Raw genomic sequence first — 17407 nt, 5'->3', positions numbered from 1 at the left:
GTTTCAGCCAGCGGAGAGGCGTGCCCGCTCACAGCCCCTGCTCCTGCAAGCCTCCGGCTCTGCTGAGGCGAAGAGAGGGGTTTTTAACGGGACATGATGAGACAGGATGGGTGCGGGAGCTACTCTTTGCCAGAAGAGCTGGCAGATGGGAGGGGAGAGCAGGGCTCTTGTCACTGGGGGAGGATTCAGAGTAGCTGGCCGGGGACAGTTGTCAGTGGCCAAGGGCTCAGGGAGAGAAGCCTCAGTCTGACAGGAATGAGGCCTCTCTAGGGGCTTTGCGGGGTCTGAGGCGGCCCCACTGGAAGGCCGCCTGCGACAGGTGTCCAGCAGCCCTAAGTATCCTGGGATGGGGGACTGGATAACTGGACTAGGGAGAAGTGCAGCACTTCTAACTGCTCAGGGAAGCCCCTGAGCTGCCAAGGCATGGGCTGGGTTGGGGGCTGGGGAACTCGCCGGTGCGTGGCCTTCGGAGCCAGACCTGCTGCTTCCTTTACTCTTCCGTAAACCAATCGCAAGGGATCCCCAGCCCTGGCTGCGAGCCTGGAAAAGGGGCTGGTCCAGAGATAGGGAGGAGGAGGGGAAGCGGGGGAGAGAGATTCCTCTCAGCTTCTCCTGCAGACGCTCCATCCCAGCCAGCTGCAAGCAGCAGCCCCAACAGTGAGAGGGCTTCTCTTCCCCGGGGGGGGGGGGCACCCCTGGCTGCCCCTTGCACCATGATTTCTCTGCTGTGGCTCTGCTGGGGATTCTCTCTCGCCGCTGGGCAGCAGGACACCGAGCTCCTCGCTAGGTATCTGGAAGAGACGCTGATGGTGGATTCTGACTTCAGAGACCATGTAAGTTTCAAAGCGATGATTCGTTTGGAGCATCCAGTGTCCCCTGTCTGGGTTATCCCAAATGAGCAGCCTGGTGGTGGTGGTGGTGGTGGTGGGGAGATTAATTTAATATAATCCACCTGGGGGTCCTTTGTATCTATGTCTACCCAGGGCAACCAGGTGAGATCAATTCCCATCTCATTTGCTAGTGCAGTGTTTCTCAACCAGTGGTACAAGTATCCTTAGGGGTACTTGAGAGAAGTCTGGGGGGTGCGTCAACACAACTGAAACTTGGAGAAAACTGAATGTTTGTTTTAAGTTTGACAGCGCTTTTATTATTTCTCTACTTTTTACACCCAAAAATGTCATCGCCCGCCCAGCTACGATTAAGTTGTTCAAACAAATGTGTTGCAATGGTAGAAAAAAAATTATGTGTCTGAAAACTGTAGGTCCTGGGGGTACTTACAATTTTTTTTTGAAAAAGAGGGTATTTTATAAAAAAAAAAAAGGTTACGAAACACTGTGCTAGAGGACCCAGAGTACAAGCACACACTGATCGTAAGAAAGTTTACCTCCATTTTCCCCCCATAACAAATCAAGATATGTGATTTTTGTGTCGAGAACCTGCTCTGCTCCAACGTCTCTGGGTGTTTTCCAGACTCCTTGCCCTACTGTCTCTAGTTACTCAAGTTGGTTTTGTTACTGATCTAACGATGGATTATAAGGACCATGGGACTGGGACCCAGTTCTCTTGTTTATGCTCCTGAGCATCGTGTAGTTCCACAGGCAAATAACAGTGTAGTTGATTAACCCAGCCACATTCATTAATATTCCCATCCCCAAATCATTGTTTATACTGTATCCATGGCGTGGGGTACAACAGTAAGAAAAAGACAGCGCGGCACCTACAGCAAAAGGTATTTTCTCCTCCCCTTATGTTAGAGTCGATGTGATGTCAGTTGGCATGAAACTACAGGGTGAGTGTTTGTGTCTTTTGCTCCCAATGGCATTAAATCCCAAAGCAAGTCCCCTTTCCCAAGTCTCACCCCCTGAAAGGCAGGCATATTGCTTGTGAGCACACGTCACACCCATCGCCTCTCCCCCCCCTGCCTCCAGATCTCCCTGCTGGAGGGCACTGGCTAGGGTCGGAGAATTGACAGGACGAGTAGGTACTGTGAGAAATGGCTAGTAGAGATTCAGGCATTGGCGCTGAGCCGGTAATGCACAACGCCCCTGCATAGTGGTAGGGGGCACAGTGCTGCCAGGGGGTCGTCTGCCCTGGGATGAGGGTGGTAAAGCCAAGGCGGTGCTCATTAAAGAGCTGGTGGATGCAGCTAGCAAGAATAAGGGAGTTAACCCCAGAGTCCTGGCCAAATGCCATCCTGTGTAATTCTGAAAGTTTAAAAGTTGGATTCAGCTTTTTCCTGAGAAAACATGTGCAGCGTTGCTGCCTGGCTCTGGCTTTTCTGACCCAGGCTAGATGAAGGGACCCCGAAGCATAGTCAGTACATCAGCTGGGAAAGTGCTTTGTGATGAAAGAGGAGATGTATGGACCAGAGAAGATGATACTGTTGGGTTGTGGGGTGGCTCATAGTCACTTCTTTTTGTGGGGGGATTTTTGTCATGACTTGAGAGGGACAGCTCCAGACGGAGAAAGAATGGTCCACGGTTAGGTTCCCTGGCTGTAATCCCTTGCCCCCTATAATAGGTCCTGGGTATACCACTGAGAGGGTCAAATCAAGGTGAATTGCTTAGAAACAGGGCTATTGACAGCCCAAGACTGGCATTCATCCTCAATAAGGACCACACCAGCCACAAAGAACACTTCTGTTTGCCACCCTGGTCAACAAGAAGTCACACAAGCAATACCCTAGACACTCCAGCTTCTCCTCTACCACAGCCAGCGCCGCTCCTTACACAGGTGAGAGGTTATGCAAACCAATCCCACCAAATCCAAACAGGTTCTTCCAATCCCAAAGGACCAGCCACATTCTCAGGTCAATTTACACTTCAGATCGTCCCCAAAAGAGCAAAAGGCCAATCCATTAGAATCTAAAATCTAAGGCTACGTCTAGACTGGCATGATTTTCCGGAAATGCTTTTAACGGAAAAGTTTTCCGTTAAAAGCATTTTCGGAAAAGAGTGTCTAGATTGGCACGGACGCTTTTCCGCAAAAGCACTTTTTTCAGAAAAGCGTCCCTGGCCAATCTAGACGCGTTTTTCCGCAAAAAAGCCCCAATTGCCATTTTTGTGATTGGGGCTTTTTTGCGGAAAACAAATCTCAGCTGTCTACACTGGCCCTTTTGTGCAAAAGTTTTGCGCAAAAGGGACTTTTGCCCAAATGGGAGCAGCATAGTATTTCTGCAAGAAGCACTGATTTCTTACAGTAGGAAGTCAGTGCTTTTGTGGAAATTCAAGCGGCCAGTGTAGACAGCTGGCAAGTTTTTCCGGAAAAGCGGCTGATTTTCCGGAAAAACTGTCCAGTCTAGACACAGCCCAAAGGTTTACTAATAAGGCTATGTCTAGGCTATGTTTTTTTTTCCAGGATACTGGAGGTGTCTTGGAAAACCCCCACCATGTCCAGGAAGTGCGTTTGCTCTTCCGCTTCTTTTTGTGGAAGAGCAAACACTTTTTCAGGGAGCCCTGTATTCCTCATTCCATGAGGGATAAGGGCTCCACCAAAAGAAGAGGCTTTTCCGCCATTTGGCCCCATCTAGATTGGGCGAAATGGTGGAAAAGCCTCTTCTGGAAAAGCAATCAGAAAAATCTATGCAAATCGCAGAGCGCAATTAGCGTTGCTTTTCCGATAAAGCCCCGTTGTCTAGACCTAGCCTAAAAGAGAGAAAGAAAAGATGCCGAGTAAAATTGTTAAAGGAAACAAATTATATACCCCAGTTACAAAGTTCCTGGTTCAGGCTTGTAGCAGAGATGGAATAATCTGCTGTCTTATAAGTCTCTGGAAAACATCCTTTCTCAGGATGGGTCACCAGTCATTCTGGATTCAATCTATAGCAAAGATGCTCCTGAAGTGATGAGCTGGGGTGAAGACAAAGATGGAAGAACCCCCAGGGCCCTCTTTATACCCTGGCCCATGTGGAGGGAATGTCATTGTTTTCCAAGTTCAGCCCCAGATGGAGTTTGTCTCATGAGCAAGTTACCAGTCCATGCATGACTCCGTCCTTAGCCACCATCACTTGCTTACTGGTCTGAATGTTCACAGCAAAATCCCGCAGATGTGGATTGCCCCATTTAAGGTCCATTGACAGTAAAATACTGTGATTTACTTACCTAGCCACCCTTTCACAACAGGCTTTGCCTGTTGATATCTCCCAGGAACAAATATTTGGAATACCAGTACATAAGCCAATACGTATAACTTTAAAAACAGAAATGATATGTGCATATGCATAGTATAAACGAATCAGCAAAGCATAAGCTTCCAATAGACAGCTCACTTGGTCCACTTTGTACAGAATTTGGGGGCAAATCTACAAAAGTGTGTCCAACAATGTTCTGCTAAAATCCACAGCGTCACATCGGAAATCGAATAATGTCACATTTTCTTGCAGACTTACAAGGTGACCCTGGGCAAGTCACGTAGCCTCTAGAAAATGGGGCTCAAACCATATCCCTTCCTCACGGGGGTGTCATAAGGATCAATACATTAAAGACGATGAGGGCTTATAGTAATGGGGCCCACAAGAGTACCATGCATGGATGGATAGAGATACTTACTGCTTTAAGTGCCGTTAGCTACTGTGATTTGTTTGTGCAATGCCCCAAAGGAGAAAGGAGAAGTCATGCAAAGGTCTCAGAGGAAGGGTCAGGCCGAATATTGTATCATTGCTTCTGTTTAGCGAATGACAATGCAAAGCACTGAAAACACTGAGTAGGGGAAAGGTGCATTCCCTGCTAGGGTGTTATTGAATTTTAGAGACAGTTTGGGGGGGGGGGGAGAAGGGGAATGTTCCCATGTGTCCATGCTCCTTCCCTTTGCCCTACCCCAGCCACCCCGCTCCCAGAAATGAATCCTTAAAGCCCTAATCTGGCAAAATCTCAAACACGTGCTGAACTGTTGCGCTCATGAATGGCTCCCCGCTAAGTCCCTCTCCTGGGGACAGTTAAGCACATGCATGGATCTTGGCAAGCTCCCGGCCTTCCTAACTCATGGATTTTCACCACAGATGCTAGTAGGAAGATGAATTAAAAAAAAATCCCCATGTCTCTGCAGCAAAGCAAATAGGGACGTAGCCCTGGTGGGTAAAGTTAATCATTTCTCAGCTTCAGGGCTCTTCCCATTGGAAGGATGTCATGTAAGAAAAACGTAAGCAAATCTTGTGTTTTAGGGAGTGAACTAACTATTGCAGGAGGGTGGGGGGCTGGAAGATATCCTGGCCCTCGTTTCCAGCACAACATTCTTTGTGACCCTCCCTCTGTGAAGTGATCGCTGCTTAAAGGCGGAACACCGGAGCAGCTGGTCTGGTCTTGGACAAATCTCACATTTCCGACACCGCTGGCTTGATTTTTGTCATGGGAAAAGTTTTGTCTGGTTCAAAACGACCCCGAGCTCCCCAACACATGAAGAATGAAGGAAAAGAAACAATGGAGGGAACTGTGACATAAACAGGGTCTCTGAAAGGTAGCGTAGATCAAATAGGCCAAACCTCAGAATGCTGCAGCAGAGGGGGGCAGCGAGAGATTGCTGCATGGATCCAAGGGGCTGGTGCCGAGGACCACTGGCCAGTTTGGGCCCCGCCCCGCCCTGAAAAATCTTCTCCTTGCTATGGCTCTGGGGATGCAATGGGAGCACAGAGCTTTTCTAGTCCCGGGGCCGGGTAAAGCAAAAAGGAGTGAGTGGGGGCAGGGCTTCAGAAGGAAGAGCCGGGGGGGAGGGAAGGGGGTAGAACAGGGGCATGGCTGTGGGTGGAACAGAGGTAGGACCGCGAGGGATGGGACAGAATGGGATGGAGACATGGGAGAGATGGTGGCCAGCGGCTGGTGCCAGGGTCCAAACTGGGGCTGAGAGCTTGACCCAGACCAATCCCATTCTGTGGGACCTCCCAAGCTATTAGCCACCCCTCTCCCCTGCTCTGACTGGGGACTGAGGACAGCCAGCAGGATGGAAGATATGGGGCACTGGGCCAGCTTCCTCAAGGGGAAGCTTCATCCTCCACCTGTGATTGGCTGTGTTTGATCCTGCTGCACTGGGTGGAATTTTGGCCTCTGATCTGGGAGGTTGCTCCCTCTTGAAAGACCACGTGGTGATAATTTAGTCTCCCCTGCCCACTCAATGCTTCTATTAAGATTGCCAGTAAAGCTATCGTATCTATTGCATCCATGCTGGTTTTTCTGGTATGGGCCAGCTGTTCCGTACACCACCAACTCATTCCACATGTGCACCTCAAAGGCTATTCCATGATAACGGCTTTGGGTCTCTTCTAGGGTGTGTTGGATTTGAAACAATTCATTAGAGACAAGATTTTTATCTATCAGTAAGAACATAGGGATTGCTCTGATGGATGAGAACAATGGTCCTTCCAGTCCAATATCTCATCTTTGCATGTGATTAGTTCTAGAAACCTCAGAGGTAAGGCCTAGAAAACCTGCAGTAGGAAGTTAGGGGATAACCTGCATACATGGAAAGTTTCTTCCTGACCCGTCACATAGAGGTTGCCTTATGTCCTGAAGCATGAGGGTGTGTATCCCTTTCAAAATGTTCTATCTATATTTTGAGTTTCCTGAGTGCTCCACTTTTCCAATATTACCATTTAGCAAGATGTTGATCAAAGCAACAGATGAGAAAAGAGTAAACGTTCTTACACTAAAGACTGTTTAACTTCTCCCCGGCACTTTTTTTTAGCTTTCCAACACCATGTAAACAGACATAACTTTTTCTCCTTGGCAAGGAAATCCATTCTGTTAGGGTAAAATAACAAAGGCACCTTAGATACAAAGTGTGATTGCTCTCCTCTCCTGCCTGGAGTTTCTCTGACATTTTAATAAGCAGATTGATTTTTTTTGCATTAAGGCAGTCCTGGTACTGACTGAGATTGGGGCTTGCTTTGAAGACATTGTGAGACAACATCTTAGCTATTATCCTTAAACCACTGAGAGAGACTGTCACTTTGCTGCTGAAAGATGTATTTTTGTGGCTTTTTTAGAATCTAGTTTGGGACTTAGGCAGCGTACAGCCAAGTCAGAGAAGCTCTTGCAGATGGTGGACACTAATACAATGGACCTGCTTGTGCTGCAGCTGGGGCTGGCACTTTGTTTCACAGTCAGCCTGATGGCTGGTTTTAAAACGTCTCGCTCTGTCATGGTCAGTACTTTCAATGGGCAGCTATTGCTTCCCGGTGACTAGTGATTTAGCTGAAATCAGTTAGCCCCAGCGTGGTTTCCAGGTGGTATACATCAGGACAATTCCATTCAAATGGATGGCTCTATGCCAGCCAAGAACCTGTCTCTTTGTGTGGCTGTAGGCTAGCCAATTAGCTGCCATGTGCCTCAGTTTCCCCATGTTGTGATTTTAGTACAATAATAAGCCCATCCTTACCAATTGTAAAACGCTCTGAGACCCCTAGTTGAAAAGTGACGGAGGGCTAACTATTCAGGATTGTGTCTGAATGCTGATGGCCCTTGCGTGTCAGTTTACAACATCCCCTCCCCCCATATACAACAATTCCCACATGTAACATGCTGCTTTGAAAAGCGCTCGCGACACCTTGTCTGGGAAAACCAAATTATGTTCCACAGCTTTGATCGGTGGCTGTGTTCAGATTTTTTTTTCTGGACGTTTAATCTTAACAAAGGGATTGTTTCACCCGGGCTGTGTGAAACCCGTCGCACTAATCAACGTCTGGATCGACTCCACTGCATTCTTTAAACAAACGACAAATCTTCCGTTCAGGAACGTGAAAGCAGAAAGGCACAAGTTACAATGTTCCCTTAACCCTTTGCAGGTTGCACGCAGCAGAGTCCCAAGGCAAAGCAAATTTCTGCAGAGGCTGGTATGTATCCTGCTGCATATTTATGTCCTTGCATAAAAGTGAAAATTCAGCGTGGATGTATTTGGATGCAGGCGTGTGGGTGTGAATAAATAGAAGCACTGGCCTGTCCCAGGCTAAGAATTCTAGAGGCTACATTCCTGTATTTACCCACATGGTAGGTTCCAGATGTGTAGTGGTAATTGAAGCATGTCCCAACACTGCCCCATTAATCTTCTGCAACCTGATTGCTAAGGATGGATGTTGCTTACTCTAAGTCCAGCCAGGGTCCTTCCTCTTTGCTATGACATTGAGGGGAGGTGGTTTATCACTGGTAAACGCGGTAGTACTGGTGGAAGTGGTCATGGTATGACCACACCCCCACTGAGACTCATCTCACATACTGTAGGCCACTGAGTCCTGTTATCGTTTTTAACAAGAATTCAACACAAGGTCAAGCTGTTTTGATCTAAGCAACCGCTGACAGAGAGAACACAGGAAACTATTTAGAGAGCCCTGTGCCGATATAAAATCAGCATCTGATCGCATGCTCATCTGCAAAAATGATCAGTGGGTACCTGCGTCCACTCCTGCTAACAGGGATACTCGTGAATATATAAAGTGGATTTGCCCAAATTTGCAGGGGTCTAGATACAAAATCTATATCTGCATCCACATCTGTTCCTGCTAAAAAGAAGCCGCAGATATCCACACCCAAATCAGCGGATGCTGATACCCATGGATATAAAGCGGATATCCTCAGATTTGCACTGCTCTCTATATTTACTGCTCTCTTCATACTTCCAAGCACGGGCTAAGCAGGAATAAAATCCTCTGTTCGGCAAGAAAAGCAATTTGCTTGTGACAGGGAAACACAATGAAAAAAACAATGCCTTCCTCTGCAAAAGAGCAGCGCTCTCTGCTACCCTGGAGTGCACTCCTGTTTGTTTTTTAAAAGGAATGTTTTTGCTTCATGCCTCTTCTCATTTTCCTATGGGGCTTTTACAAGCAGTGGAGAAAACAAAGCGGGCAGTGCACACAGCTGTAGGTCACAATTTCATACAGTAAGAGGTTGTGCAAGAACTCTAGGGAATGCATACGCTGTGCAGACTGGAACGTGGGCTAAATGCCAGCCCACAGCCTAGCCACCTGGTTTGAAAGGACCTCAGCAGCTCTCCGCTACTGTGCGCACAAAGAGCAACGTGCCACTTGGAGGGCTGGGTGGATGAATCAGCAGTTTCTCCCCGCCACCTGGAAAGGGGTGTGGGTGGACATGTGCACAGCCCTCTAGGAGGGACTTCTACCACCAGAGGGGGAGAAGCCTTGAATGATGGTTTCCCTTTGTACTGGAGCTGCAGCTGTTCCAAGTTGTAAGTGGCAACCCTGCCATGCCCTCAACAGAATTGAAGGCATTTGAAGCTTCAGATGCATCCAGGGGGAACCCAGTGGCTTTGACTCAGTTTGGCTGCTGTGTTTAGGGAAGGTTTTGAAGCTGACATTCAGAGTGAAAATCAGGATGGAGGGTGCAAACCCAGGGGCTGTGTCTACACTGGGCCACTTATTCCGGAAAAGCAGCCGCTTTTCCGGAATAACTTGACAGCTGTCTACACTGGCCGCTTGCTTTTCTGGAAAAGCAATGACGATCTACTGTAAAATTGTCAGTGTTTTTCTGGAAAAACTATGCTGCTCCCGTTCGGGCAAAAGTCCTTTTCTGGAAAAACTGTTCTGGAAAAGGGCCAGTGTAGACAGCACAGTAGTCTTTTCCGCAAAAAAGCCCCGATTGCAAAAATGACAATCGGGGCTTTTTTGCGGAAAAGCGCGTCTACATTGGCCACGGACGCTTTTCTGGGAAAAGTGCTTTTCCGGAAAAGCATCCTGCCAATGTAGACTGTTCCGTTTTAAGCATTTCTGGAAAAGGGTGCCAGTGTAGACGTAGCCAGGAGGTTTGAAACTAAAGATGTTGCACCCTGTGTGGCTCTAATTATAACAGCTGACTGGCCATTTGATTACTTATTGGAGTCCCTTGCAAACACAATAATAGCCTGTTAAAGATACAGAACACTGAATGAAATTTACAGAGAATTAGTGAAATTTAGAAGTGGCCCTGAACCAAACTCCAGATCTGGATTTCCCCTGCCTTGTACTTCAGGGGAATGAGATTCTTAGGGTACATCTACACTTGCTCCCTAGTTTGAACTAGGGATGCAAATGTAGGTGACTGAAATTGCTAATGAAGCGGGTATTTAAATATCCCGCGCTTCATTAGCATGATCTCGCCGGCGCGTTACTCTGCTCAACAGCTGATTCAAACCAGGAAGTGTGTACCGGGACGTATTAGTTCGAACCAAACCCCTTGGTTTGAATTAACATTACTCCTCAAAAAATGAGGAATGGGTTTGGTTTGAAGTAACGTGTCCCGACGCACACTTTCACTTTCGAAACAGCTGTTGATTGGAATAACGCGCCGGCAAGATCATGCTAATGAAGCGCGGGATATTTAAATCTCCGCTTCATTAGCAATTTTGGTCGCCTACATTTGCATTCCTATCTCGAACAAGGGAGTAAGTGTAGACATACCCTAAGGGCCCTGTCTATAGTAGGGAAATTCACATTGATGTAACTACTTCCATGCCTTTACACCAGGGTAACTCTTAATACGGATGCCAGGAGCCACTGCTAAGCAAAGGGTGACACTACTTCAGCGAAAGTCAGAAACTTGCCAGACCTGAATTTTTGCAGATGCCTCCCTACCTGTATAACGATCAGGTCTGGAGTGTTCAAAAGTCAGCCCGATATGGCGTGCCTTCTTCTAACCCTCCTCGGACACTGGGTAGCTATTTTGGAATGCCTTAGAGTGTGTCTACACTGCTCCCTTAGCTCGAAAATAAGGTATGGAATGTGCACTACATATCTTATTTCGATTCTATTTCAAAATAGGCTATTTCAAAATTTGGCGCGTCTACACAGTGACAAATTTTGAAATAACACGCTATTTCGAGACATCCCTTATCTCTCCTGGAACGAGGGATGACGAAATAGCACACCCACTATATTTCGCAATAGTGGACACATTCAAAAGACGCAGGGTAGCTATTTCGGGATACCTCTGGTATCCCAAAATAGCCTTGCAGTATAGATGTACCCTTAGAGTAGTTACATGAAGCTCAGGTTTTCCAAGTACAAAACTTCTTGGACGTATGGGGCTACTGCTGTTTAAGGGCTCGTTAGCTCTGTTAGGCACTTGTGCATAAAAGTACATTCCCAAGATGCATAAATTGGCAGTCATCTCTCCACTGCTCCAATTCCGACTTCATCCAGGCTGGCTGGGGTCCAGAGTGTTCTAAAAAGGACATTTTGGTCATGTGCATGTTTTCTATTAAGCCTGTTTCCTCCATCATTTGAGACCTACAGAACAAATCCTCGGCTGGAGTGAATCAGCGTAACGTCACCGAATTAAGTTTATCAGTGCTGGTCCCACCAGATGCGGATCCGGCCATATACATTTTAAGACTTGGTTGCAGCAAGCATTTGGCAGCGTATTGTAAGGGCTGCTGAGGAACCTTACATAAAATTTCCACCTTCTAACAAGATTTATCTAGGACCATGGTTCTGAGTCTTTCCCACCCCATAATCCCATGTCACAACTGGACGGAGTTTTGGGAATCTCCTCCCATGTTGCCCTAAAGAAAGAGAAGGTGGTTATAACTCCCTGAAACCCAGCCATGACCCTCCCATTAAAAACCCATGATCTAGGACATGCACATATTTCACAAGTACTTTTCACAGTATGGCTATGTCTACACTGCAGGCTTTTTGCACAAGAAGCTTTTTGTGGAAGAGATCTTCCACAAAAACTTCTTGCACAAAAGCATTTCCACACTACAAAAGCGCATCGCTTTTGCACGAGAGAGCGTCCAAACTGCATGCATACTCTTGTGCAAGAACGCTCTGATGGCCATTCACAGAATGGCCATCAGAGCACCTGTGCTTTTTCTGATAGGCTCTTTTTGCACAAGAAACCCCTGTTGAGTGGCCACACATGCCTTTTCATGCAATAACTCTTGCGCAAAAGGGAGTTATTCCTCGTAGAAAGAGGTATATCTACACCACAAAAAATCTTCTGTTTTGCCATTCTACTGTAAATTTTCTTGGGCCAAAACGTACTTGAGGTGAGGACGCTCCGCAAGTTTTTGCACAAAATGGCTGTTTTTGCACAAAAACCCTGTAGTGTAGACGTTGCCTATATGTCTTGGTTCAATCTGTGTAGAGGCTTCCCATGGGCACTGCACAGGATGAATGAGACCTATGTCCTTGACTGTACATAGGGAGCCATCGTGTCCTTTGCGTAACCTTTCCCCGCTATGTAAACCCTTGATAAAAACCCCCAACTGGCCTAATGCTCACAAAGGGTCTCTAGTACTCTCCATCTCACAGGCTTTTTATGAGGCTGTTTGTTCGCACCTCATATTCAAGGCTGGTATGCCGCGAAGAAATGCCACAGGGACAGGCGGTTTGGCTTTTAGTGTCGCTGGTGCTAATGGGTAAACACTTCAATTCCCACAGGAGACCCGGCCGCAGATGTCTGAGTTCACAGTGAGATCCACAATCATCTCCCGCTATGCCTTCACCACTGTTTCCTGCACCATGGTGAACAGAGGGTCAGAGGCCAAAGAAGCCACCTTTGAGATGCAGATCCCAGCCGCGGCCTTTATCTCCAACTTCACCATGTACGTGGTGCTTTGGCTTCTCCGTGACTCTTGGCCCCTTCTTGTCGCGTTGCTGGATGAGAGGGTGTGTGGTGAGCATGTCCCCCTGGCTCCCCTCTTTGGCCCTGCTGGGCCCAGGCTGGGCCCTGAGTCCAGGAGCTCCAAAGGGTTACCGATACCACGGAAGAGCAGGGCCCCAAGTTTGTATTTGACTCCCTGGTGCTGAAGGCCTGCTGGGAGGCCTGGTTCTGACAGGCACCCCCAAATTGGAACCTCCTCTCCAGAGCCCACCAGAGTGGCTGGAAAGCCTTGGAGAACAGGCTTTTTTGGGGATAGTAACAGGCACGGTTGCCAGGTGTCCAGTATTGACCCAGACAGTCCGTTTTTTTTGCTTCCTGTCTGGTAAAAAAATTCAGAAAATACCCGACACCTAAAATGTCCGGTATTTTCTGATTTTTTCCCGGCCAGGAGGCGAAAATCCCGGGTGCTTACCTGGTTCTGCAGGGAGCTGTCTAGCCTGGACCAGGAAGACAAGATAGTGGACAGTCGCTGGCAAACTGTTAGGGCCGAAAAGCCTCAAAAGCATTTCTTAAAGGGGCCATGCTGGTTTTTTAAAATTAAAAAAAAATGTTGGTTTTCTTGCTTAATAACTCTCGGGGTCCTTTTTTGGTTTTTTTGCTCAACAACTTTGGTCTTCCCCTTTTTTTCTCAAAGAATTTTTTCCCCGGTGTTTTTTTCTTTTTTTTGGGGGGGGGGGGGAGAGTCGGTATTAATCAGGTGCCCCCAGGATAAGAAAAAAGAGCAGGAAATTGTAGTCAAGGGAGGAAACCCAGACATTGCTCTGAGGCTTGTAGGTACTGCAGGGTGCCAGAAAGCTCCTGCAGTACGCTGAGTCAGCGGGGAAAAAAGCCGAGGAAGCAGAAGAGAGGAGAGGAAGCTGTCCAGGCAAGCAGGCATGGGCCAAACCCTGTCTGAGTAGGGAAGCGGCTGTACAGGCCAGCTGGGGTGAAGACTGTAAGTTTCACTTTTGTGTTATTTTGGAGCAAGAAAACATTGGCTTGAGCGCCTGTGTGTATCTGCGAGCTAAATACCCGGACCCTTTGGGGGGATTGTTTGAATCCCCTTTGAAATCTGAGGCCTTAAAAGGCCCTGGAGAGGGGAGGACTTGGTAGGATGCCGCAGGGTGACTTTTGTCTAGTGGGGCACTTTGGAGGCTGCCTGAGTTACAGGGAGACTTCTGATCCTTCCGGGTGGGCTGCAGGTACCATGAGAAACCGCCTGTTCTGCTGCTTGGCCCCAGCTGGGTTGACGTTGAGGGGGTATTCTAAGGCACGTTGCTTCCTTGGTATCCATTGTCCTGGGACCCGTTCCTAGTGAGAAACATTTCCTTAGGTCTGGAACTAAAAGTCTTTAAATCATGATGTGAGGACTTCAGTGACTCAGCCAGAGGTTAGGGTCTATTAGAGGAGGGAGTGAGGTTCTGTGGCCTGCCTTGGATAAGTGGCCAGACTAGAGGATCCCTTCTGACTTTAAAAGTCTATGAGGTGGAAGTCTGTTTGCAAGCAACAGCAATGCAGAGATGCAGACACGCTGAGATCCATGCACGGTATGTTGCCACGGTTAAAATGCTGTAGGTAGGTGTCCCTTGTTAATAGCTTTGTCCCTACTTTCCAGAACGGTTGCCCTTTATTCGCTTGGAATGACATGCAGCACTTCAGAAAAGAGATGGCAACTGTGATGTTTGGGGGCTATCCAGACCGTTAAGGGCTTCCGTCACTGCTTACCTGATAACTTGGCCTTGGTGCTACAGCTCAGAGCTCTGACGCCATAGGCAACCTACAAGCATACAGGTCTTACACTTGGCTGGCTTTCATGGAGCAATAACTTCACAGATGGCTCTTTTAGTGGAGGCCTAGCACAAAAACATGCCCAAGCATGCCCCACACTCGGATTTGTCTGAAGATCTATAAGACTGACGTCTCTTAACTCTGCAGGATCATTGGAGACAGGATTTACCACGGGGAAGTCACTGCGAAAGAAAAGAAACCCAGCAACAGGGACAAGGAGAGAGGCAATAAACATTCTAGCTCCACAGATAGTGGGTGAGTATTGTTCCCTCTGGCTGTCATTTTAGGCAGAGTTCTGATTTTACCTTTTAATACCAGTAAAAGGTATTTACTTATTTCTAGTGTGTGGTCGCGATTTCTTTGGGATAGAGCCTGAGATATATCTGGTCTGACTGAGGGACTTGTATGATCCCCACTACCATAAGAGCTGATCATCTCACAACACCCCTTGGAGGCAGCACTGTGCTGTTATTCCCATTTTACAGATGGGAACCAAAATATAAGACTAAGTGACTTGCCCAAGGTCACATAGGAAGTATGTGGCAGAGCAGGGACTTGACATTGGTTCTCATGCATCCCAGCCTAGTTTTCTAACATTGGATCACCTTTCCTCTCCCTCTGAGCTCTGTACTGCCTTCCTTTTTTTATGCATCTGCCATGCTCCTGTCTAAGAATAGTAATAAGAGCCTTTCAAAATCTCTGCTTTAATGGGAACCTCTTGAGTATTTCTGTGGCCAGTCATAAAATCATAGAATCAAAGAATCGAGTCCAACTGCCTGCTAAAAGCAGGACTAACCCCAACTAAATCATCCCAGCCAGGGCTTTGTCAAGCCAGGACTTAAAAACCTCTACGGATGGAGATTCCACCACCTCCCTAGGTAACTCATTCCAGTGCTTCACCATCCTCCTAAGGAAATAGTTTTTCCTAATATCCAACCTAGACTCCCCCACTGCAATTTGAGTCCACTGCTCCTCGTTCTGCCATCTGTCACCACTGAGAACAGCCTCTCTCCATCCTCTTTGGAACTCCCTTCAGGTAGTTGAAGGCTGCTATCAAATCCCCCCTCACTCTTCTCTTTTGTAGACTAAATAAACTCAAATTCTTCAGCCTCTCCTCATAAGTCATGTGCTCCAGCCCCCTAATCATTTTCGTTGCCCCCTGCTGGACTCTCTCCAATGTGTCCACATCCTGTCTGTAACGGGAGGCCCAGGATTACATGCAGTCCTTGGTTTCTCATTTAACGGGGAACACTAGCTGCTGACACAAGAGACCCAGCGTCAGGAAACCATTAACTTGAGGGTGTGGAGCCATCCTGATGTAAAAACAGCGTGTGAAGGTCTCTTTGAATTTCCCTTGCAGGGAGAACGGAGCCGAGACTTTCAAAGCCTCTGGCACCGTTCCAAGCAAGACCCACGCCATCTTCCTGCTGCATTATGAAGAGCTCTTGCAGAGGCGTCTGGGGAAGTACGAGTACACGGTCAGCGTCCGGCCCCAGCAGCTTGTGGGAAGGTTACGAGTGGAGGTGAACATCCTCGAGAACTCTGGCATCATGTCTCTGGAGGTGCCACCGCTCCAGAACAGCAAGCAGAAAGGCAGCAAGAAAGTCACAGGTGAATAGAGTTTGTGGCCTACAGCTATGACTGCATCCCTACTTGTGAACTGGGCGGGGCCCATGCATAACACCCACAGACCCAGGTCATTAGCAGCGAGGCTCAAATTTGGAGCCTGATGCCTGAGTCTCTATGATCTGGGCTAATTGACACCTTTTTCTTAGCCATGCCTGGAGCAGGGTTGTCAATCTTTAGCTGGTCTAGGAACCACTAGTAGGAGACAGAGTGCCACTACAAGCAGGCATGGCTGACAGGGATGGGATGGAAGATCTATAGCTGTGGTTTTCAATCTTTTTTCTCATGACCCAGTTGAAGAAAATGGTTGGTGCCTGTGACTCAACATCATGGGTGTGTCGACTACAGGGTTTTGTCGACCAAAGTAGACTTTTGTCGACAAAACTATACCTATGTCTACCGCCGAGTTCTGTTGACATAACGTCAACAGAACTCGGCAGTTTTGTCGACGGCGGTAAACCTCATTCTACACTGTCCTTTGCGTCTACACTCTCATGTCGACAAAGCGGCTTGCTTTGTCGACAGAACTGGATGTCGTCTAGACGCTCTTTGTCGACAGAAGCTTTGTCGACAGTATCTGTTGACAAAGTCTCTGTTGACAAAAGCCTGTAGTCCAGATGTAGCCAATGTAACTAGAGTGTGTGCTCCAGGATGAGGCTGAGGATGAGCGCTTTGGGGTTTAGGAGCGGGCTCTGGCTTTGCAGGGGCGGGAGGGGTCAGGGCTGAGGTAGGAGGGGCTTACCTTGAGTAGCTCCTACGCAGCGGTGCAGTGGGGGTGCTAAGGCAGCTTCCTGCCTCCCCTGGCACTGCAGACCATGCTGCACCCCAGAAGCAGCCAGCAGCAGGGTCCCAGCCAATGGGAGTGTGGCGCTAGTGCTCAGGGCAGGGGCAGGGCCCAGTGTGCTCTCTTTCCTCCTCCCCGTGGATCCGGGCCTGCTGCTGGCTGCTTTTGGGGTGCAGCGCAGTTTGAGGTGCCATGCCAGGTAGGTAGCTGCTTTTCCACCTCCACTGCTCACCTGATCCCCCTGCAGCCTGACATTCCACCCACCACTGGATCACAACCCACAGTTTAAAAACTGCTGGGCTACAGGGACATACCCAGCTACCAATAGTGTTGATTGCTCAAAGACTACATTCTTCTCTCAAACTCATCATAAATCAGTGCCCCAGTGTTGCACGAGGTGCCACTGAGCTGCGGAGGAAGCCACCTCTTGATGGAGTCCTACACCTCCGACCTGGACTCTACAGAGCTAGGAGAGACCAGAGGACACATCTCACAAGATAGGGAGCAGCCTGGCCCTATTACAGGGTAGGGTTTGTATTTCGGTGCCATTCCCTTTAGAAACGTCATTCCTCACTTCCCCTCCAACCCATTGCGGTGCAGTGTGGCTGGCACATTCCACCCCAGAGGTGGCTGCAGTTCAGTGCGAGGT

At 48.2% G+C, this 17407-nt stretch overlaps 1 protein-coding gene across 1 annotated transcript in view; it reads left to right on the top strand.

The window, feature by feature from the left end:
- Positions 1–596: 596 nt before the first annotated feature.
- The window catches only part of ITIH5 (inter-alpha-trypsin inhibitor heavy chain 5), a 68889-nt gene continuing 52078 nt past the window's right edge, over positions 597–17407 (top strand). The window contains exons 1-5 of the mRNA XM_006130631.4: positions 597–833; positions 7772–7819; positions 12359–12522; positions 14496–14603; positions 15709–15959. Of these exons, the coding sequence (XP_006130693.2) occupies positions 714–833; positions 7772–7819; positions 12359–12522; positions 14496–14603; positions 15709–15959 (691 nt within the window). The 5' untranslated portion in view covers positions 597–713. The remainder of the gene's footprint in view (positions 834–7771; positions 7820–12358; positions 12523–14495; positions 14604–15708; positions 15960–17407) is intronic.

The sequence above is a fragment of the Pelodiscus sinensis genome, chromosome 1 (assembly GCF_049634645.1).
Source record: "Pelodiscus sinensis isolate JC-2024 chromosome 1, ASM4963464v1, whole genome shotgun sequence".
In the NCBI taxonomy this organism is placed as follows: domain Eukaryota; kingdom Metazoa; phylum Chordata; order Testudines; family Trionychidae; genus Pelodiscus; species Pelodiscus sinensis.
The sequence above is the reverse complement of the archived record's forward strand: the minus strand, read 5'-3'. Positions and strand labels throughout refer to the sequence as shown.